Source organism: Cnephaeus nilssonii (assembly GCF_951640355.1).
Source record: "Cnephaeus nilssonii genome assembly, chromosome: 19".
NCBI lineage: Eukaryota > Metazoa > Chordata > Mammalia > Chiroptera > Vespertilionidae > Cnephaeus > Cnephaeus nilssonii.
In genome coordinates this window covers 38,989,982-39,013,809 of record NC_137090.1, presented here as the reverse complement: position 1 = coordinate 39,013,809, position 23,828 = coordinate 38,989,982, and the positions used below count along the sequence as shown (strand labels likewise).

Sequence of the window (23,828 nt, the reverse complement as noted above, 5' to 3'; positions counted from 1 at the left end):
GCCTATCTTTTAGGTTTTGGGGTTTATTTTTAAATTTCTGACTGTAATGGTATTTATATTTTCCTTTCCCCACTTCTCCAGCTCAGCATCAGGAAGGGACCATCTGTCTCCTGCCTTGCCTGTGGCCATTTTAGAACCAGCACCCGGCTGCTCGAATTCTGGTCCATCTTCCATTTCCCTCCCTCCCCCTCTGCCTGACTTTCTCTCCTCTGCACTCTCCATCTAGCTCCCTCCTTGTATCAGCTACCCATCTCCTGTGGGCCTCTGCAGCCCTGAAGACCTCTGGTCTGGATAAAGCACCAGCCCAGGGTCCCTGATTCTGGGCAGGGAGACATGGAGGGGAACTGCTTCTAACCTCCTTGCTGAGGCTGCTTCTAGCCTCCTCTGCTCTGACTGGTTTCTGATTAGAATGGTATTTATGTTCATGTATGTGTCATGTCTGAACTTGTTTTTGCCTTTGCGTGTATCTGCAAGCGTGTATGTTCATGTGTGTGTTCTAGCATAGAGACTCAGGAGTGACTTAAAAACTACTGCTCCCCCAGAATATCATTCCTGGATTTTTTCCCCTCCCCCCTCCTCTGGGAGCCTATTTGATTTCTTCCCCATTTCGATAAAAACACTTCAAAACATGTATAACAGTCAATAGCTAAACAAAGTACTAGTACTTCACTGTGTGGAACCAGAATAAAAAAATCTGATTCAGTTCCACAGTGTGAGAGGTAGGGTTAGCCCAGAGCCGAGTGGAGAGTCAGTTTTACAGAATGATGAAAGCTGGGGAAAGGAGTTTTTTTAAGACTTTATTCGAGTCCAGTTTATTATTGGACATGATGGACAATGGGGGATAGATGAGGGTTTGTTTGTTTTTAATCCTCACCTGAAGACATGCTTAGAGGGAGGGATTTAGGGAGGGAGCAAGGGAGAGAGAGAGAAACTTGCATGTGGTGGAAATACATTGATCGGTTGCCTTCCATACGTGCCCTGACTGGGAATCCAACTGGCAACTTTTCATCTTTCCGTGCACACAACGACAACCAATGAGCCACTCTGGCTGGGCTGGTGAGGGTTTTAATCTTTCTTTCGCTTTGTCTTCCTTCCAGTTTGTTGGTCCAATGAAGAGGTGCTCTGATGATCCCTCTCCTCGAACCCCCCTCTTCCTCTTTGTATGGGCTTTCTGGGTCACAGGAAGAGCTCAGGACTTCCTTTCTCACCATAGGAATATTTCATCTGTTTCATGCTTTGGCTTTGGGCCTGCTTTCCACACTGAGCCCTGTGGGGTAGGAATGGGGGTGATGCCACATACTTCCCCTGGTTGATTTAGGGGTAGATGGAGACTGACTCAGGCCTTGGAGGACCACCTCTTATTGAGAAAGGCAGGCATCTGAACCAGTTGGGTCTTTGGGGCTGTGTCTGGTTTCTCTGTTTGGGTAGGAAGGAAGAGGTGACATAATGAAACTTTTCTTGCCACTTCCCTACCTCCAGTCCACACTTCCACTCCCATTTCCCCCCGCTTATACACTCTCTTTCTCACACACACGTTTCTGTATTTTTTTTTATCATGTGCACACATGCGCACATATTCTGTAGCTACTCATAGCTAATTGAAGGATGTCTAAGTATCCACCCCTCTACCAGAATAATCCCCGACTCCATATCTCTGCCAGTACTGAGTAGGCTAGGCCTGTGCCTTGTGGGACTTGAACTGTTGGAGCAGCCTGTCTCTGCCCCTCATCCCCCAGGCCCTTAGCCTCTCCCTGGTGGTGGAGTATCTCCTGTAGAAGGGGTTTAAGGTTAGCAACCTGGCTGGTAGTGGGACTAAGGGATGGGGTTTCAAGTTGCATTTGCATGGCTGTAGCTGTTTTAGCACTTAGATTATTGGGGTTTTGGGTGTGGCTTTGAGGCTGCTGCTGAGCTTCTGAGAGATGGAAGGCCTCCTCCCCTAGGCTGTGCCTCGGTACCACACTGCTACCACACTGCCTTTGCCCCCTCTTCCTCTTTGTGTGGGCTTTCTGGGTCACAGGAAGAGCTCAGGAAAACAGGCCTATTGTTTTTCTCTCTCAGTCCAGCCCAGTCTCAGCACCAGATAAATAGAGGCTCCACAGGCTCTGGCAGCCCGGCTCTTTAGGGCAAAAGAGTTGTTTGTCTTGGGACTTTCTTATGCCAGCTCTGGGTTCCCTCTGTAGACCACAAGTTCCCATTCTCTTTCCCTAGTGGCCCCGCCATTCTTTTTCCTACTTCTCCCTCTGCTTGTCTCTATACACGTTTTCTGGGTCTCTCATCCTCTGTGGAGTCCTGGTGTGCTTGGCAATAGGAGTGGGTCTGTGTCCTGTAAGTGGGAGGATATGGGGCTGTGGCCCCCTCCCTCAGCCCTTGTCCTCCTATTCCCCCCACACCTCAGGGCAGCCCCACCTCCTGGCCCTGCTTCCCTGTTGGGGGTAGGATGGCACCTTGCCTGGGTTTAGGAATGGCACTGGTTACGGCAGCAGGACATGCTGGGACATATTTGAGTGAATAATCATTGCTGGGCTTGAAACACAGAAGAGACCAGTCCTTCCCTCATCTCTTTCCCAAGGACTCTAGCCCTGCCCCAGGCTTTATGCTTCTAATTCTTTCTGCTATTCTAGCAGCGTCCTAGACTCAATATCCTGGAATTCTTTTAAAAAAATATATATTTTATTGATTTTTTACAGAGAGGAAGAGAGAGGGATAGAGTTAGAAACATCGATGAGAGAGAAATATCGATCAGCTGCCTCTTGCACACCCCCTACTGGGGATGTGCCCGCAACCAAGTTACATGCCCTTGACCGGAATCGAACCTGGGACCCTTGAGTCCATAGGCCGACGCTCTATCCACTGAGCCAAACCGGTTTCGGCAATATCCTGGAATTCTTAATGCATGGACCCTTCCAGCTCTGGAATTCTGTAACAAAAAAGTAGGGGATACATTTTCCTATTTTACCTGCTTCTCCTGCAATTTCCTCACAAGCAGTCTTACTCCATGTTTTAGCATGTCACTCTTCTCAACATGTTAATTTGCTGTATTGATGTCTGACTTAGAAGCTCTTAGACAGTAGAGCCAGGGTTTAAGAAGGCATTGTTGGACAGGCACTTAAAAAAGATGCCAGTTGCCTGCCAGCGTGGCTCAGTGGTTGAGCATCACCCTATGAACCAGTAGGTCACGGTTCGATTCCTGGTCAGGACACATGCCCCTTCTTTCCCCCATTGACCCCTTCTAGCTAAAAATATACTTAAAAAAAAGATGCCAGCTAATACACACACACACTCTCTCTCTCTCTCTCTCTCTCTCTCTCTCTCTCTCTCTCTCTCTCACCCTAATATGCAAATCGACTGAACGGAGGAAGGACTGGCATAACGGTCACTATGACATGCACTGACCACAAGGAGGGCAGACGCTCAATACAGCAGATGCCCCCTGGTGGTCAGTGTGCTCCCACAGGGGGAGCGCCGCTCAGCCAGAAGCTGGCTCACTGCTGGCAAGCACAGCGGCGCCTCTCCCACCTCCGCTGCAGGCGGGTGGTAAGGAGCGAGGGGTCCCGGACTGCTGGCTTAGGCCCGATCCTGGACTATGAGAGGGCACAAGCCAGGCTGAGGGACCCCCCCTCCCCCCAAGTGTATGAAATTTATGTACCTGGCCTCTAGTATATATACTACTATATTTGTTGTTGTTGATGTTGTTAATCCTTACCTGAGGATATTTTTTCCAATTGCTTTTTCAGAGAGAGTGAAAGGGAGGGAGGAAGGGGCAGAGAGAGAGAGAGAGAGAGAGAGAGAGAGAGAGAGAGAAACATTGATGTGAGAGAGCCACATCGACTGGTTGCCTCTCACAGGTACCCTGATTGAGGACAGGGGGTGAACCTGCAACCCAGGTACATGTCCTTGACTGGGAACGAACCCAGGATCCTTCAGTCTGTGGGCTGATGCTCTAACCACTGAGCAACCAGCCAGGGCAAAAAAACCCATGATGCCAGCTAATATTGATAATAAATAGCAGATTGGCCCCAGCTGATTTGGCTCAGTGGATAGAGCGTCAGCCTGCAGACCGAAGCGTTCTGGGTTCGATTCTGATCAAGGGCACGGCACGTACCTCTGTTGCAGGCTCCTCCCTGGCTCGGGCCCTGGTAGGGGTGTGTGGAGGAGGCAACCAATTGATGTGTTTCTCTCGTTGATATTTCTCTGTCTTTCCCTCTCTCTTCCACTCTCTCTAAAAATCAATGGAAAAATATCCTCGAGTGAGGATTAAAAATAATTTTTAAAAAATAAATAAATAGCAGTTTGCTTTCGTTGAAGTACTTAAAAACAACAACAAACAAACAAACCCTTATCCCTCAGAGGATTTTGTCTACATGCAAGGCAGACACAGCATGAATGACTGACTTGAATGACTGTGGCCATTTGGAGATGGCAATCAGAAGTGCCCGGGGAAGAGGCACATTATTAGAGGAGGTATTGTTAACGGAACAAGACTGGAGGCCAGCGTTCTAATCTGCTAGCTCTGGGCCACTTCCAAGAAATGTGACCCCAGCCTAAGGTATTTCCCTCCTTTTGCCTATTCTGTCTCTCACCCCTTTCATCCTTAATGTCACTCTGACTCCAGACCTCTCCTGTGCATTTCTAGGTACTCACATGCTAACTGTGAGGGAGCAATTGAGGTTTCCTCCTTCCCTTGTCCTACTGCTCCCTAGTCCTTGAGCTTTAGGTAGTATCCCCCTGCCACCCTGCCCCACTCAGCCTCTGAACTGGACTGCAATTTGATAATCCTGAAATAATTGATGCATAAACTCCTTTGCATTTTCTCTTGGGAAATGGGTACAGTCTTCATTTCTTAACCTAATCTCAGTCTGTCCTACTACTGCATTCAAGTGACTTTTTGGTTTCAAGGAAGGGAAAGGAATATGCCAGTTGGTACTGGTCCCCGAGCATCAGACTAACTGCCTTGCTGTTTGTCAGAGCTGTGCTTGCCATTTCCCTGTAGTTCTTTGTCTGGATATGAGCTGTGAGAGAGACCCAGGGAGCCCCTTCAGGGTCAGCAGAGCAAGGAAGAAAGAGCCGAAAGCCAGTTTGTGCCCAGTTCTCTCCTGGCCAGTCCTAGTGAGTACAGCCCTTGATGAAGGTGTAAATCCGCGTCTTGGGAAGGATCAAGACGCTGTGCCTAGTCCCCATTCAGCTCACCTTTATCAAACACATAGCATATGTTGAAGGCTCGGGAGATTCTAAAGCACAAGGTAGTGCCTTTTGGAAGCCCTTGGGCTATAGCTGGGGAGACTAACACACTTGAGATCATTAAAGGGGAATTTAAGGCCGAGGAGAAGAGTCTGAAGGGACAACTCTTCCCTTTCTGCCCCCTTGCCCACCCTCAGGCTGTTTCCTCTTTACCACCCAGGTTGGTGCCTCTTCTCTCCCTCTGGCTCTTTATCCTCCACTTCTTCCAGAAAGCTTTCCTTGACCAAACCCATCTCTACCTTGCTCTGTCTGGCATTTAAACATTAAATCAACAAGCATCTAAGTACCTTATGCATGCTCAGAAACATACCTGGTGCTATGAGGAAAACAGAATGGGCAACAGGCATTTCCTGAATCGTGCAAGGGTAACACCCTGAATGAGCTGCCCCTCACTAGGTTAAATGAGTGTTAAACATGGCCCCTTGTATTACACATTGCACATGGAGTTACATCCACCTGGGACGTTTTTGCAGTTAACATTGCTGTCTCTTCATATCTGAATGTGTGTATTATAAATCGTAAGTGACATACAGTGTAAAGCACAGTGCCATGTAACTTCTTGCTGGCTGTTTTTGACCTACATGAGGGGGGTTGTCAATTGTCTCAGAGCCACACTCTTCAATAATTTATTCCACCACTTTGGTGATGCCTTCCTCAGCCTCTACATCAACGGAATGCTTTATAAAGTTTTTGGTTTATAAAATACAGAGGATAAGAAATGCTTAGTAACATCAGCTCTAGTGAGTGAAAGAAAGCAGCCACAGGCTGTTACTCCACATGCTTCCTATGCAACAAAAGTAGTTTGTGTGTGATACAGATTCTGAGCTGCACAGATAGCCTCACTGCTGTTATTTTTCATTCAGGCACCCATATCAGCACCAGTTTGCATAACTCATACTGTGTAGTACCCAGGAACCACCTGGTTTCTGCCCTTAAAGAGCTTCTGTTCTATTTGGGAAGTTGAGACATAATCATGTGAAAAGTTAAATAGTGATGTTGTGGTCTAGTTTGTTTGGTTGCAAGGAACCTGCGCAAACTATGTCAAATGAAGGGATGATTGTAGCACAGACTCTGGAGCCAGGCTATAAGCATTCAAATCCTGCCTCTGCCACTTAATTAGCTGTTTGACTTTGGACAATTACTTTACATTCACTGTGCCTCAGTTTCCTCATCTGTAAAATGGCACAAACAATAGTATCAATGTCATGGAGTTGTGTGGGATTACATTGATTGGTATGTGTAAAGCTCTTAGAACAGTGCTGGCTATTAGAAATAATTTTTATTTACTTTAAGGTCCAGAATATCCTTGGCACCTGAGCACAGAAACTTGGAAGTATAGGGTAGTTCTGGATTCACAGTAACATCAAGGAACAACTAGAACAAATCAGTTAATCTCTCCCCACTTCCATCTCCCTCCACTTTGCTTTATCCCAGTTTTCCTTTACCTGAGATGATAATGGCCTCTCCAGCCCTGACTCTCTGTGTCCTCTCTGGCATCTTCCCTCTGGGTTTTAGTTGGAAAGGCTGAGGGGGAAATCATCCTTTTTTCTTCAGTCTTGGATTGACTTCTCTTGTGCCAGGAACCCTTTTCTTAAACTCATGAGCTATGACTGGGGCAACAAAGAAACCAAATGGTTGAAAACGTGGTCCCTTAGACAATAGGAACTGTGAGCAACTAGGGCAAAACAGAGCAGGGCAACACAGTACTCGTCACATTTTTGAGGTCAGACCTTGGCTCCACCACTTCCTGGCTGTGTGTAACTCTGGGCAAGTCATTTAATTGCTCTAAACTTTCTTCATCTGTGAAATTAATATACCAACAGTACCAACCTCAAAGTTTGTTAGGAGATTATACTTCTAAAGCGCTAAGCAGTACCAGAAACAAAATACTTAAAAAAAAATGCTACCTTTTTAATTATTAAGGGGATAGGGTGAGTGTGGGCAGTGAGGGGTATCTCTGAGACAGATAATCTAGGAGAGCTTCATAAGATAATAAAGATAAGGGCCACAAGGATGGGATGGATAATAGCATTCATTGCTCAGAGGAGAGTAGTACTGGGAATGCTTTTATTTTTATTTTTATTTTTTAAATATATTTCATTATTGATTTTTTTTTTTGGAAGAAGCAGAGGTAGATGAAGGCTACTTTTATTAAATGACTGAACCATGTAATTGCCAAGGCCACTATGTACAGGGAAGAGAGGGGAAACTTTATTTCTTGGTCTCTTCCTCCTTGGACAGAGTCTTGATGATCTCCTTCTTGGCCTGGAGCCGCTCTTCACGGCGCTTGCGGGCTTCCTTGGTCTTATACCTGCGGGCCTCGGCCTGGTCAGCCAGAAGCTTCTTGCGAGCCTTGTCTGCCTTCAGCTTGTGGATGTGTTCCATGAGAATCCGCTTGTTTCTGAACACGTTACCCTTCACTTTGAGGTACAGGCTGTGGTACATGTGGCGGTCAATCTTCTTAGATTCGCGGTATCTTCTGAGTAGCCGGCGAAGAATTCTCATCCTCCTCATCCACGTTACTTTCTCAGGCATTCGAGCATTGGCTGTACCCTTTCGCTTACCTATGCCCATATGCCTGCCCTTCCTGCGGGCCAAGGTGTTTTTCCGGCATCGAGCCCGGGAATGGACAGTCACAGGCTTCCGGATGATCAGCCCATCTTTGATCAGCTTCCGAATCTGGTGCCGGGAGTTGGCATTGGCGATTTCATTGGTCTCATTGGGGTCCAACCAGACCTTCTTTTTGCCGCAGCGGAGGACGCTGGAGGCAAGCCTCTTCTGAAGCCTGAGCATACCCAAACTCCGGGGCCCGCCGCTTCAGGGCTGCCTCCACCTCCTCTCTCCCATCGGGGGCCACGGTCTCGAGCCGCGCCGTCCCCCCGGCAGCCGGGACCCACCCAGGCCGGAGCCCCGCGAGTCCTCACCCCATTATTGATTTTTTACAGAGAGGAAGGGAGAGGGTCAGAGAGCTAGAAACATAGATGAGAGAGAAACATCGACCAGCTGCCTCCTGCACACCCTCTACCGGGGATGTGCCCACAACCAACGTACATGCCCTTGACCGGAATCGAACCTGGGACCCTTCAGTCCGCAGACCGATGCTCTATCCACTGAGCCAAACCGGTTTCGGCTGGGAATGCTTTTAGACCCCAGCTTAAATATGTTGTCCTGAATGAGCCTTTCCCCAATTTCTCTGACTTGGTCAAGTTTGTTCTCCTAGCGCCAATACTTCTCCATAGTATGTAAGATGTATCATGGTTACAATTAAACAATTGTTAAGTTATTTGATGTCTTCCTCCCCCATTAGAATGTAATCACCATTATGGCAGGGTCTGCCCCGTTTTATTCACTGTATGTCTGAGCCCAACACAGCTCCTAGCACACAGTAAGGATACATTAGGTTGGCAGCTTCATGGAATGTGGACTTGAGCATTTAGAATCATAAAGTTAGAACTGGAAAGTTTTTCTATTTGTTGAAAGGGAAACAGTGACTTGCCCCCGAAACCCACAGCCTGTTCACAGCAGAGCCAAGAATAGAAATCAAGTTGCCTCACTCTTCATCATATAAGTGGTTGCATTTCATCGTTTTCTTTGTCTCAGGACTTTTTCATTTGTGTCATTAGGTCAGAAGCACTTTGAGAGCTTCCTTCATGTTAGTAGAGTAGCTTTCTTGAGTGGAAACTGTCATTAATCAACAATAATTTATTGAGCGCTATGGAACGTGCTCTTGGGATTATTATTTCTTTATTGAGGTATAATTGATATACAATATTATATTAGGCTCAGGTGTACCACACAATGACTCGACATGTATGGGAAAGGATCACCACAATAAGTTCAGTTAACATCTGTCACCATACATACAGAATTTTTATTTTCTTGTGATAACTTTTAAGATTTACTCTTAGCAACTTTCAAATATGCAAGTAGTATTATTAACTACTAGAAACCCGTTGCACGAAGTTTCGTGCAATAGACTTTCACCTGGCTGCCGGCAGCAGTTTTCCGCCAGCACCAGTTTTCCAGCACCAGTTTTCCTCTGGCCACCCGCCGATCAGAGCGCCTCCCGCCAGCGCAATTGGCTACCCCGAGAGGAACTCCGATCCGGGAGGCGCTTTGATCGGCGGGTGGCCAGAGGAAAACTGGTGCTGGTGGAAAACTGCTGCCAGCAGCCACGCAATCGGCCACCACCAGCGTCTTCTGCCGGCCCCATGGGTCCTTCCGCAGCGTTGGCCTAACGGCCGGTGGGAGGAGCAGGAGTCGGGGACTCGCCCCCCCCCCCCCTCCTACCGCCAGCCAATCGGCCACCCTGAGTCCCGCCCCCCGCGCCTCCAGCCGGCCCAATCGTGGGCGTAGCGGAGTGATGCAATTTGCATATTGCCTTTTTATTATGTAGGATAGTCGCCATGCTGTATATCACATTCCTATGACTTATTTTATAACTGGAAATTTGTACCTTTAAACTACTGTCAGGACTATTATTTTTAATAACAGTTTTATTGATATAACTCACATACCTCCAAATTCATTCTTTTAACGTATTTTAGAAGTCTTATGACCAAGGATTTACAGAAGAAGCCACCTCAAGACTGGTAGGAAGAGCAGAGATTGAAGGGGGCTGGCCCGCTCCCACGGACTGTGGCTGAGATTCCAGAGGGCTATCTCAGCTGCAAAGGTTCCCCCTGAGGAGCATGGGTCTCAGTCCCATGCTGGGCTTCCCAGCCCAGAGCACCAGAGCCAGGAAGAGACGTCCACATAACATCTGGCTTTGAAATCAGCAGGGATTCTGTCTGCCAGGGAGAAATGGCAGTCTGCTAGAGACACAGCCCCCCTACTAAAGGGCCAACGCACAAAATCTTGATTGCAACTACTCACCCTGGGCTGTGGCAGAGGGAGGGTGGAGCAGATTAAAGTCTTGTATGGGGGGAGGTTTGTGGCTCTGGGGAGAGAGCTGAGGGCACAGCCGCCAGGACCCCTGTGCTGAATCATTCTTCTACACCACAAACTCCATCTTTCTTGGATAGAGTACTCCCTCCTTATGGCATCAGCCTAGAGGAAAGCAATAGCCCCACCCTGCTGAGGAGTCAGCTGCCTGAGCTGTGGTGTAGAGAGGTCTGGGCAGACTCAGGGAGTGTCAGTGACTAAGTGGTGTGGCTTTGGGATGGGGGCCATGAACCCCTCACTGGAGATCTCCTAGCCCCACCCTTTGGGCTCCAGGTGGCCCCATCCTCTCAACTCCTAGTGGTCACGCTCTGTTGAACTTGGGCTCCTGGCATAATTTTGGACAGCTGAGTTTTGTGGCTCTAAGATGGGGCCATTTTTCCCTCGCACGCCCGACTGGTTTGTTTGGGCCTCATAAACTCTGTTGGCCTCAGCCTGATGACTCCCTGAGACCCGGCCCCATGGCAAAGGTCTGCTGGCATACAGCAGGTGGCTGGGTATACCCTGGGGCATTTGCTGAGTAGCCTTAGATCCAGCACTGACACTGAGTTTCAACCTGCATCAACCTGGTGAACACCACTCACCCTACCTGGTGACTCACTGAGAACCTACTTCATTCAACTTGAGTGCCGCCAGGGACTCTTTCAGTGACTGAGCCTAACAGGCAGCTGGCAGGAGGAGGCAGATCTTGGGGTTCCTTAGGACTTTTGCTGACCTGCTTCTGGGTCCAATGCTGGTAAAAGCTGGCCTTGGTGGTCAGCTTGGTACTTCCCGCATACCCAGGCCCAGCAGAGGCAGGCACAAACAGTAGATTTCTTTGTAGTTCCAAACACTTTGCCTAGAGCTAGTCACAGGCAGTGTCTGGCATTGGCCTTCACCAGTGTCCCCCCCCAGAACCAACACACCCAGTGGCCAGCTTTAGACAATAGAGCATCATCAATTAACTTAATAAGCAGCATATCCAAAAGGATATCTTGGCAGGCACCAGACCCTGCTGAGGCAAATTTTGCTACATGTGATCAACACCTGCATAGCCTGAGGGTCAACCCCACACACGAGCGGGCCCATAGTAATCAAGACTAAATTATAACAGGAGGACCCACATAAGGGACATTCCTGGAGCACCCAGATCAGGTGATTAAGGAGATAGCCCCACTGGGTCTCAAAGGACACCTATTACCTAGGGCTACCCTACCAAGACTGGGAGTCATAGCAGATCTACCTAATACATAGAAGAAACACAAAGAAACAGCCAAAATGGGAGACAAAGAAATATGCCCCAAATGAAAGAATAGGCCGAAACCGGTTTGGCTCAGTGAATAGAGCGTCAGCCTGCGGACTGAAGGGTCCCAGGTTCGATTCCGGTCAAGGGCATGTACCTTGGTTGCGGGCACATCCCCAGTAGGAGGTGTGCAGGAGGCAGCTGATTGATGTTTCTCTCTCATCGATGTTTCTGGCTCTCTATCTCTCTCCCTTCCTCTCTGTAAAAAATCAATAAAATATATAAAATAAAAAAAAAAGAAAGAATAGGAGAAATCTCCAGAAAAAAGAGCTAAATGAAACGGAGGCAACCAATTTATCAGGTATAGAGTTAAACAAAAATGGTTATAAGGATGCTCAAGGAACCTAGTGAGAGCATCAACAAACAGATAGTGAGCAGATAAAAGGACATAGAGCCAGGCCGGTGTTGCTCAGTAGTTGAGCGTGGACCCATGAACCAGGAGATCATGGTTCGATTCCCGGTAAGGGCACAGCCCCAGGTTGCAGGCTCGATACTCAGTGGGGGGTGTGCTGGAGGCAGCCTATCAATGATTCTCATCATTGATGTTTCTGTATCTCTCTCTCTCTTCCTTCCTCTCTGAAATCAATAAAAATATGTACATTTAAAAAGATTAGAACAGAAATAAATGTAATAGAGTCTAAAAAAATACAAAAGATTAAATCAAGAGCTGGTTCTTTGAAAAGATAAACAAGATTGACAAACCTTTAACTAGACTCATCAAGAAAGAAAGAAAGAAAGAAAGAAAGAAAGAAAGAAAGAAAGAAAGAAAGAAAGAAAGAAAGAAAGAAAGAAGAGGATCTAAAAGATAAAATCAGAAATAAAGAGAAGTAACAACTGACACCAAAAAAATACAAAGCACTGTAAGAAAATATTACAAATAACTATATGCCAACAAATCAGACAATCTGGATAAAATGGATAGATTCCCAGATAGATTCCCAGAAACATACAATCTTCCAAACTGATTCAGGAAGAATCAGAATCTAAATAGACAGATTACAACTAGTGAAATTGAAGCAGTAATCCAAACACTCCCAACAAACGAAAGTCCTGGACTGGATGGCTTCACAGGTGAATTTTACTCGAACATTCAAAGAAGAGCTGATACCTATGTTTCTCAAACTACTCCAAAAAATTAAGAGGAGGGAAGACTCCTAAGTTCATTTTAAGAGGCCAGCATTATCCTTATTCCAAAACCAGATAAGGACACTACAAAGAAAGAAAATTAGCCCGTATCCCTGATGAATATAGATTCAAAATCATCAACAAAATATTAGTAAACCTGATGGAACATTACATTAAAAAGATCAGACACTATGATAAAGTGGGCTTTATTCCAGGGATGCAAGGTTGATAAAATACCTACAAATCAATCAATGTGATACAACATATAACAAAATGAAGGATAAAAATCACATGATCATGTCAATAGATGCAGAAAAAGCATTTGATAAAATCCAGCACCCATCTATAATAAAAACTCCAGCAAAGTGGGAATAGTGAGAACATACCTCACAACATAATAAAGACCATATATGACAAATCCACAGGCCACATACTCAGTGGGCAAAAACTAAAAGTGTTTTCCTTAAGATCATGAACAAAACAGGAATGCCCACTTTCACCATTCAACGTAGTACTGGAAGTCCTAGCCCCAAGAAACAGACAAGAAGAAATAAAAGGCATTTAAATTGGAAAGGAAGAACTAAAGATGTCATTATTTACAGATGACATAATACTGTATCTAGAGAACCCTAAAGATTCCACCAAAGCCCTGGCTGGTTTGGCTCAGTGGATAGAGCGTCAGCCTGCAGACTGAAGGGTCCCAGGTTCGATTCCGGCCAAGGGCACATGCCCAGGTTGTGGGCTCGATCCCCAGTGTGGGGTGTGCAGGAGGCAGCCGATCAGTGATTCTCTCTCATCATTGATGTTTCAATCTCTCTATCCCTCTCCCTTTCTCTCTGAAATCAATAAAGAAATATATTTAAAAAAAATTCCACACACAAAAACACTACTAGAACTGATAAATGAATTCAGTAAAGTAGCAGGATAAAAAATATCCAGAAATTGGTTGCATTTTTACATACCAATAATGAACTATCAGAAAGGGAAACTAAGAAAACAATCCCATTTTTAGTGGCGTAACAAAGAAAATACCTTGGATGTAAAAGACCTATACTCAGAAAATTATAAGACACTGAAGAAAGAAATTGAAGATGATACAAATAAGTAGAAGCATATACCATGTTCATGGATAGGAAGAATTAACATCATTAAAACTTTTATACTACCCTGGCTGGATGGCTTGGTTGGACATTGTCCTATGCACCAAAAGGTTGCCAGTTTGATTCCCAGTCAGGGCATATGCCCGGGTTGTGGGTTCTATCCCCAGTGTGGGGCGTGCAATAGGCAGCCGATCAGTGCTTCCCTCTCCTTCTTTCTAAAATCAATAAAAACATACATTTTTAAAAAATGTCCATAGTACTCAAAGCAATTTATAGATTCGATGCAATTCTTATTAAGACACCAATGGCATATTTCACAGACCTAGAGCAAATGTTCCAAAAATTTATATGGAACTGCAAAAGATCCTGAATAGCCACAGCAATCTTTTTATATATATATATATATTTTATTGATTTTTCACAGAGAGGAAGAGAGAGGGATAGAGAGTTAGAAACATCGATGATAGAGAAACATCGATCAGCTGCCTCTTGCACAACCCCTACTGGGGATGTGCCCGCAACCAAGGTACATGCCCTTGACCGGAATCGAACCTGGGACCTTTCAGTCCGCAGGCCGATGCTCTATCCACTGAGCCAAACCGGTTTCGGCAGCCACAGCAATTTTGAGAGAGAACAAAGTTGGAGGAATCTACTACCTGATATTAAACTATACTATAAGGCCATAGTAATCAAAACAGCATGGTACTTAGCCTAGTTGGTGTGACTCAGTGGTTGAGCATTGACCTATGTGAACCAGGAGGTCACTGTTCAATTCCTGGTCAGGGCACATGCCCGGGTTTTGGGCTCGATCCCCAGTAGGGGGAGTGCAGGAGGCAGCCAATCAGTGATTGTCTCTCATCATTGATGTTTCTATTTCTCTATCCCTCTTCCTCCTTCTCTCTCTAAAAATCAATTTTAAAAAACATTTTAAAAATGGGCAGAGAATCAGAATAGACATTTCTCCAAAGAAGATACACAGTGGCCAATAAGCACATGAAAAGGTGTTCAACATCATTAGTCACGAGGACAATTCGAAACAAAACCACAAAATACTACTTTATATCCACTAAAATAACTATAACAAAAGGATGGATAATAACTAGCATTGGTGAGGGTGTGAAGAACTTGGAACCCTCACACGTTGTTGGTGGGTATATAAAATGATGACGTTATTTTGGCAAACAGTTTGGTAGTCCTCAAAATGTAAAACAAAGAGTTACATATGACCCAGCAATTCTTTTCCTAAGTAGATACCCAAGAGAATTGAAAATAGTATATGTCCACACAAAAATCTATATGAAATATTCACAGTAGCATTATGCATAACAGCCAAAAAGTAAAAAATAGAAACAACCTAAATGTCCATCAACTGATGAGTGGATAAATGTGATATGTCCATATAATGGAATATTATTTGGCAATGAAAAATGTATAAAGTAATGATATATACTATAACATGGATGAACCTTGAAAAGATTATGTTAAATTGAAGCCAGTCAAAAAAGGCCACATATTGTTTGGCTCCGTTTATGTGTAATGCCCATAATAGGCAAATCCATAGTGATAGAAAATAGATTAGTGGCTTCCAGGGACTTAATGGAGGTAGGAATGGGTAGTTACTGCTAGTATGTACTGAGTTTTATTTGGGTTTGATGAAAATGTGCTGATGTTAATGTTGATGGCAGGTCTGTAAATATTAAAAAAAAACACACACTTTAAAATACTTTATTATTTTTAAATTTTTATTGACGTTATTAGGATTTAACTGGTTAATAAAATTATATAGGCTTCCCGTGTACAATTCTATAATACATCATCTGTATATATTATTGTGTGTTTACTACCCAAAGTCAAATCTCCTTCTGTCACCATTTATCCCCACTTTGCCCTATTCTGCCTCTCCCCACTCCCTGTCCCACTGGTAATCACCATGCTGTTGTAGCTGTGTCTGTGAGTTTTTGTTTGTTTAGCCCCTTCACCTCTTCACCCCGCCCCCAGCCGCATACCCTCCAAGAGCTGTCAGTCTGTCTACTGTATCTGAGTCTGTTTCTGTTCTGTTAGTTTATCTGTTCACTAGGTCCCACATGTAAATGAACTCATGTGGTATTTGTCTTTCTGACTGGCTTATTTCACTTACCATAATACTCTCCAGGTCCATCTACGCTATGGCAAAAGGTAAAATTTCCTTTTTTTTTTTTTTTTTTACAGCCGAGTAGTATTCCATTGTGTAAATGTATCAGCTTTTTTAGCCACTCATGATAGGCACTTGAGCTGCTTCCACATTTTGGCTATCTATAATAATAAAAGCATAATATGCTGATTAGACCTGACATCCTTCTGGACAAAGCTGCTGCAGGCAGGGGCCGCGGCAGAGGCCCCTGGGCGTGGCTAAGGCCCTTGCATGAATTTCGTCTCTAGTTATAAATAACATTGCATATATTCTTTCAAATCAGTGTTTTGGGTTTCTTTGGATATATTCCCAGAAGTGTTATCGCTGGATCATAAGACAGTCCCATTTTTAATTTTTTAAGGAAACTCCATACTGTTTTCCACAGTGGCTGCACCAGTCTGCATTCCCACCAACAGTGCACAGGATTTCCTTTTCTCCACATCCTCACCAATCTCTGCCCCCTTTTTGTTGTTGTTTAAATGTGGCTTCTATTTTTATCATTTTTTAAAAATATTTTTTTATTGATTTCAGAGAGGAAGGGAGAGGGAGAGAGATATAGAAACATCAATGATGAAAGATAATCATTGATTGGCTGCCTCCTACACGCCCCCTACCAGGGATTGAGCCTGAAACTTGGGCATGTACCCTTAACCAGAATCAAACCTCGGATCCTTCAGTCTGCAGGCCAACACTCTATCCACTGAGCCAAACCAGCTAGGGCTCTGCCCATTTTTTAATTGGATCATTTGTCTTTTTGTTATTTTATTATTGAGGTGTCCTTTTTAAATAAAAATCTCTTATCAGGTGTAAATCCCTTATCTAGATACAAATCCCTTATCTGATATATAATTTTCAAATATTCTCTCCCATTCTGTGGGTTGTGTTTTCATTTTCTTGCTGGTGTCCTGTGAATCACGAAAGTTTTTCATTTTGAGAAGTTTAATCTTTTGTTCCTTGTGTTTTTGGTGTCATGTGTAAGAAACCATTGCCTAGTCCAATGTCATGAAGATTTACTCATATGTTTTCCTTTAAGACTCCTGGTTTAAGCTCTTACCTTTTAAAGTCTGTGATTTATTTTGAGTAAATTTTTTTGTATATGGTATGAGGTAGGGGTCCAGCTTCATTCCTTTGCAGGTGGATATTCAGTTGTCCCAGCACCATGTGTTGAAAAGACTATTGAATGAAGATCTTGGTACTCTTGTCAAAAATTGAGTGATCACAAATTTAGGCGTTTATTTTTGGATTCCCAGTTCTGGCACATTGATCTATATGTCATATTATCATGCCAGTATCGCACTGTTTTGATTACTATAACTGTATAGTAAGTTCTGAAATTTGGAAGTGTGAGCCTTCCACTCCAACTTTGTTCTTCTTCTTTTTTTTTTTTTTAATATATTTTATTGATTTTTTACAGAGAGGAAGGAAGAGGGAGAGGGATAGAGAGTTAGAAACATCGATGAGAGAGAACACGATTCAGCTGCCTCCTGCACACTCCCTACTGGGGATGTGCCCGCAACCAAGGTACATGCCCTTGATAGGAATCGAACCTGGGACCCTGGGACCCTTCAGTCCGCAGGCTGACACTCTATCCACTAAGTCAAACCGGTTAGGGCTGTTCTTCTTTTTTCAAGATAGTTTGTCTCTTCTGGATCCCTTACATTTCTATATGATTTTTAGGGTAAGTTTGTCAATTTCTACAAAAAAAAAAAAAGCCAGCTGGGCCTGCCTGGAGTGGCTCAGTGGTTGAGCATCGACCCATGAACCAAGAGATCCTCTGTTCCATTCCTAGTCAGGGCACATGCCCATGTTGCAGGCTCCATCCCAAGTGGGGGGCATGTAGGAAGCCGTCAATTTATGATTCTGTCTCATCATTGATGTTTCTATCTTTCTCTCCCTCTCCCTTCCTGTCCCTGAAATCAATAAAAACTTTTTTTTAAAGCCAGCTGGGGTTTGATAGAAATGCATTGAATCTGTAGATCTTAACAAAATTAAGTATTCTGATCCATAAACATAGGATATCGTTCCATTTACTTAGGTCTTCTTTAATTTTTTCAACAATGTTTTGTCGTTTTTAACATTTTTTTTTGGTTAAATTTATTCTTTTTGATGCTTTGTAACTGGTACTGCTTTCTTACTAGTAGTTTTATTTTTGGACTGTTTATTGTAGTATGTGGAAATGCACTTGTATCCTGCAACCTGCTGAACTCATTGATTAGTTCTAATAGGTTTTTAATGTATTTCTTATAATTTTCTACATATAAGATTATGTCATCTGCACATAGAGATAGTATTACTTCTTCATTTTCAACCTGGATGTCTATTATTTCCTTTTCTTGCCTAATTTCCATACAGAACATTGAATAGAAATGGCAAGAGTAAACAACCTTGTCTTATTCTAAGATTATGTTTTAAAAATATATCCATTTGGTCATATTCTTGAGAAACTTAAACTCACGGTAGAGATGAAATTAATATGTGAAATTGAAGGTGAAATTCATGGGTGGGATAGCTTGTGGTGGGCTAGAGTAGCTAGGGAAGATTTCCTGGGGAAAAAACAACAATTTGTGATTTGGCTTGGCTGATAGGAGTTCATTTTTAGGCATGCTTGGGATACTTGAACATAGAAAAAAATGGGGAGAAAAGATAGAGATTCTGTAGAGCTATTTTAGGAGGGAGCAGTAGTTGGTCATCCAGAGTGCTGATGGATCTCCTACCACTGCTCAGCCTGCCTGGCTTCATTCAGCTCTCTGGACGGTCTACACCTTCCATTCACCTATTAGTAACCCCCTAAAGTATAGTGTTGCTCAAAATGGGTCCACTGCCTTTTGCATTAGAATCGCCCAGGGGGATCTGTTAAATAGACTGATACCTGCTCCTCACCTGTGGTGCTAAATCAGAATCTCTGGAGGCAGATCCTAGGAGTCTGATTCCCAGGTGATTTCCTATATATCATGAAGTTTGGGAGACACTATCTTAAAGCACCTTGTGTAGCATCTGTTCCCAAGTTTTTCCCAACTCATTCAGGCCCCCAATTCTACTTAGTATATGATCTTCCCTCTGACATCGTTAAAGTCAGAGTCATTCGATATTTATGGAGTTCCCTCATCATCTTCTTTCCTCTTTACTTCAACAGACCAGTATCTCTTCACTTTTTATCTTTTCCTGTCCTTCTCCCTTCTCTCTTTAGTTATTCATACCCTTGATCCCATCCCTTCCCACCTGCCAGCAGCTGGCTGGACAAGAAATTAGACTGCTGAGAACAGAGTTTGAGCACCAAGAGAAAGAGCTGGAGAAGGCCTGCCGCAGCATCGTTAGGGCTGTGTCCACCTGCAGGGGCCAAGCCAGGGCTGTTTGGTGGCTTCCCAGTATCACAGCACCTCCATCTGCAGACCCCTCTGTTAGATCGCCATCGAAGAGGGTGAGCAGGCATGGACAGGTGCATATTTGAAGGGCTCACATTTGAGACCAGATCAATACATAAATCATATTTGAACTGCTAAGCATTTCTGGGCATTCTGAATCATTGGGTATGTGAATAAGAGAGAAATAGGCACTGTTGTATTTTATCACTATGTAAATCAGTGGAAGATACAGTTTACATGCTATGGAATACACATACACATTCACATACACATATATATCATTAAAAACTCAATTCATCGCCGAAACCGGTTTGGCTCAGTGGATAGAGCGTCGGTCTGCGGACTGAAGGGTCCCGGGTTCGATTCCGGTCAAGGGCATGTACATTGGTTGCAGGCACATCCCCGGTGGGGGGTGTGCCGGAAGCAGCTGGTCGATGTTTCTCTCTCATCAATGTTTCTAGCTCTCTATCCCTCTCCCTTCCTCTCTGTAAAAAATCAATAATAAATATAAAAAAGTCAATTCATCAAGCATCATCAGTCTCCTCTCTTTGTGGCTTCTTCCCTTCCACAAGCATGAGAGATCTTCCCTATTTTAGAAACCCTTTCGCCTGGCCCTTCTACTTCCTCTAGCCGTCATCTGATTTCCCCCTTCCTCCAAGTTAACGTTCTCCAGTGAGGGGGCAGCACCCATAGCCTTTACTGCCTTGTTACGGCATCTCCTCTTCCTGCTCTCACAACTGCAGTTCCCACAGAGGTTCCTAGTGGTTTCCTGGGCGCTAAGTCACTGCTGTTTTCTTCAGTCCTGATTGCCTCCTCCTCTGGAGTCTGTTCTTCTGCACTCCATCGTGGTGCACATGGCCATTCCTCAGAGGCTGACCTTGGCTCTTTTATTCTTTTCCCCCTGTGCATGCTCCCTGGACATCTGGTCTCCTGTCTCCAACTCTCACATGTGTGAATGTCCTCTAAATCTTTATCTCCGGACCTTTGTTTCTAACTGCCTGATAGACATTTACTCCTGCGCGTCCCCTAACATCTCATACTCAAGACCCAAACCCAGACTGCTGTTCCTTAGCATGTTATGGCCTTCCCCACGCCTTTCTTTTTTTAAAATATGTTTTTATTGATTTCAGAGAGAAAGGAAGGGGGTGGGGGGAGAGAGAGACATGGATGGGCTGCCTCCTGCATGCCCCCGCTGGGGATCGAGCCCGCAACCTTGGTACGTGCCCCCACCAGGAATTGAACGAGTGACCTTTTGGCTCATGGGACTTCGCTCAACCAACTGAGCCACTCCAGCCAAGCAGCCTTCCCTAGTCTTAAGTTCCTATCACCGATTGGAACCTTAGCCAGCTGCCAAAGCCCAGCGTGGACTCTCCTCTGGGGAGTCTGCCCGAGATTTCCAATCTGAATTTAGTTCTGTTCCCTGAAACCATGAAACAGATTTTTTACCCAGTTCAACTCCCTCTTAGTTTGTATGTGGAAGATGAGGCTCCAAACAGTTAAATACCTGCTTAGGGACATATAGCTAATGCTAAAGTTCTTAGAAACTCACTCTCCAGTGCTCTTTCCACTCCACCAAGCAGTTTCTTAATGCCTTGAGTGCTTTCAGTTGCCCTTATGGCAAATAATCATATACTGCCATGTGTGCATGCTGGGGTACTTGTAAAGTTAGAAGATCCTGGAGCAACCTTCCATGTTTCTCATGTATCACTGAGCTCCTCATTGTGCCTAATTGAGGAGTCATCACTCAGTTAGTGCTCAATAAATATTTAATTGCTGAATGAAAGAAGAGAAAGTTGCCTTATAGATTTTCCCTGATTAGGGCCTATCCCAGTACAGGGTAGATGCAGACGCTCAGGAAATATTTATTGGTGACGGGCAACTGTAACGATCTGGCTGAGGTGTTTGGACTCTTCTTAGGCGGTGGGAGCCATACTGGTTCTAGGCAGGAGAGTAGGATTTAAAAAGCACCATGTTAGGAGGGTTCAACCTGGCAGCGGCAGCAGAAGGAAGAGTGGTGACGCAGGAACTCCAGGAGGGAAAAGAGGAGGGATCGCTTGGCTGGCAGCTTTAGGAATTGAGAGGAAAAGACAAACAGGGACATTCTGAAGCGAGGAAGGAGAGGGTGACTGTGATGTGCAGAAGGAATGGGGAGGTGGGTAGAGAATGGTACAGAGGAGAGATTTTGCTTTGAAAACCGGTATTGCTCTTGACGAGGGGAGAGGAGTGGTCTCTGAGGAGCATGCTCTGTGGAGGATGTTCGGTACATAACTGCTGTGACACATTCATGCTCTCAGCCTAGTTCTTAGCGTAACCATTCCAAGTAGGTGTGGTTATCTTTGCTTGTGGGTCAGAACACGGGCTTGAAACCATTAAATTATCTTCTGAACCCAGTGTGTCTGACCTCAAAGATTGTTCTTTCATTTCTCAGTGCCTCCCAAACATAAAGGAGGAGACAGATTTGGAGCTAAGATTATAAAATTAAATCTGTGCTGATTTGAGGTGATGGTGGTATGTCATTGTGACTCTAATAGGCCCATCATATTTTCTCTTAGATTAGGAGCATCCAGAAAATCTTAACTCCTTTTTCCTTGTCTCTGTCCATCTAAAAAGAACTAAGTTGGATGCAGAAAAAGACTTCTCAGCAGAGTTAAGAGGCCCCCAAATGGATGAGCCCTTCTTTTGGGGAGACTTTTAGGGAACTGGGCTCCCTTCCTCTAAGTCTAGATTTGCAGGTAGACAAGATGCCTTCTTCCAGGTTCCAGGCCTCTCATTAGTCCTCACACTACAGTGACAATATCTCCCTTTCCTGTGGGCCTGCTGTTTTATTAGACCTATTCAAGGTCTTTTTTAAAGGAACTTCAGCTGGAGCTAAATAACTGAGCATAGAACCACGAAAGTCTTGGTCTGGTCAGCCCAGGCTCGTTCAGAGCACATAGAAGGAGCTGTCTTCTACTTCTGTCAAGTCTTTCCCTGGAGTAGCTTGGGGATGTTCTTTCAGGCTTCCGTATGCTAGGCTCTGGGCGAGGTAGGTTCTGGACACACTGGTAAACAAGGAGGACTTAGTCCCTTTTATCTGGGAATGTCTAGACAAGTCGATACACAATTGCAGTGCATGCTATACGTGCTCTGATAGGGGAAGTACATTTTAATCCTCCAGTTCCCCTCTTTGAGAAAATGGACGGAGATAGTATAGGGTAAGGATATTCTTAAAAAAAAGCCGCGGGCTGGTGTCTCCCTGGTCCCAACCATGCCCAAGTTATGTTCCCTGTGCTGGCTTCAGTGGATGAAAGGGGAAGGATTCTTTTGGTGTTTTTTGTTTGTTTGTTTGTGTTGTTTTTTTAGAAATCTTATATTGGTTTTCAAAATCAGGGAGAAAGGAGTTTTAGATTATATACGTCTAGGATTATCAGCACAGAGGCCCCAAGCACTGCCTGGAGAGTTTGTTTCCTCCAAGTGACATCCTCAGTTTGTGCCTCTCCTCTTAGTCCTGCAGGTGGCGGGAGAGGGTCTGCCCAGTCTGCAGAGCACAGGAGCAGGCTGGCTCTCAGCTTGCAGCCCCACTTCCCAGCCTCTCTCCCTCTTTCAAAAAAGAAGTCCTGCCAGGAGGGTGTAGGCGGGCCGCCCGGCAGCTGTGCTGCTCAGCCAGGCTGCCTGCTCTTGGCTCGGCAGGCAATGAGCCTCTTTAGAGGCTTTGTCTGAGCCTTTCGGGCTCTCTCCTCCTGGCACTGCTTGGCTCAGGAAAGCAGGAACGGAAAGTTCTCCCTTCTCATCTGCCCCTGCCAGTGGCCCTCTCACTGTCACCTGCTCTCCCTCCCTACCTAGAGCTCTCTTCTACCCCCAAAGGCCACAAACACTGGCTCTGAAGCCCTGGGTCTCGGGAGGACTGGGAAGGGGGGAAATGTCAAAAGGATGGTGGCTCTCAAGTTCCAACTCCCTGCTTTTAAAAAATTAGTAACTGTAAGTAACTGTTATTGCACACATGTTCTTAACCAATACCAGGCATCGTCTTAACCATTTTATGGGCATTGCCTCATTTAAAGTTGACACCAACCCACCCTAGCCAGTTTGGCTCGATGGATAGAGTGCCAGCCCGTCGACTGAAGGGTCCTAGGTTCCATTCCAGTCAAGGGCATGTACCTCGGTTGCAGGCTCAGTCCCCAGCCCTGCATGTGTGGGAGGCAACCAGTAGCTGTGTCTTTTACATCCATGTTTCTCTCTCTGTCTCTCCCCCTCCCTTCCACTCTCTAAAAATCAATGGAAAAATATCATTGGATGGGGATTAACAATCAATCAGTCAATCAATCAATCAATAAATTTGACACCAACCCCAGAGGTGGGTACTCAGGCACCCCGTTTTGCAGATAGGCTATACACGCTCAGAGTTTGTCATTGAGTTTGAAATCAGGAGCATGTCTTTGAAAAGCTAGCTGGGCTCTGGCTTCTGTTTTCTCTCATTTTCTGACTTTTCCCATAGAACATGAACTCTGAACCCATCCAGGAAAAGGGCAGCTGGCCATCAGGGTTCCCTCTGCAGGCCTCTCATAATATACTAGTCTTCAATCTTCTCTCCTGATTGGATACATCCCCCCACCCCCACCCCCCAAGGCTAC

The 23,828-nt window shown here is 44.9% G+C and overlaps 2 protein-coding genes across 12 annotated transcripts in view; one reads left to right on the top strand and one right to left on the bottom strand.

The window, feature by feature from the left end:
- The window catches only part of MINK1 (misshapen like kinase 1), a 62,151-nt gene that overhangs the window by 18,767 nt on the left and 19,556 nt on the right, over positions 1 to 23,828 (top strand). The window lies entirely within an intron of this gene.
- Positions 7,359 to 8,142, bottom strand: LOC307115587 (large ribosomal subunit protein eL19-like). Its single transcript, XM_079798849.1, has one exon. It carries the CDS (start codon positions 8,029 to 8,031, stop codon positions 7,450 to 7,452), a length of 582 nt encoding a protein of 193 aa, XP_079654975.1. The 5' UTR covers positions 8,032 to 8,142; the 3' UTR covers positions 7,359 to 7,449.

What these genes read in the sequence shown, in the direction of transcription:
- LOC307115587 (XM_079798849.1), bottom strand. Translation starts at nt 8,031, where the DNA reads ATGCTCAGGCTTCAGAAGAGGCTTGCCTCCAGCGTCCTCCGCTGCGGC.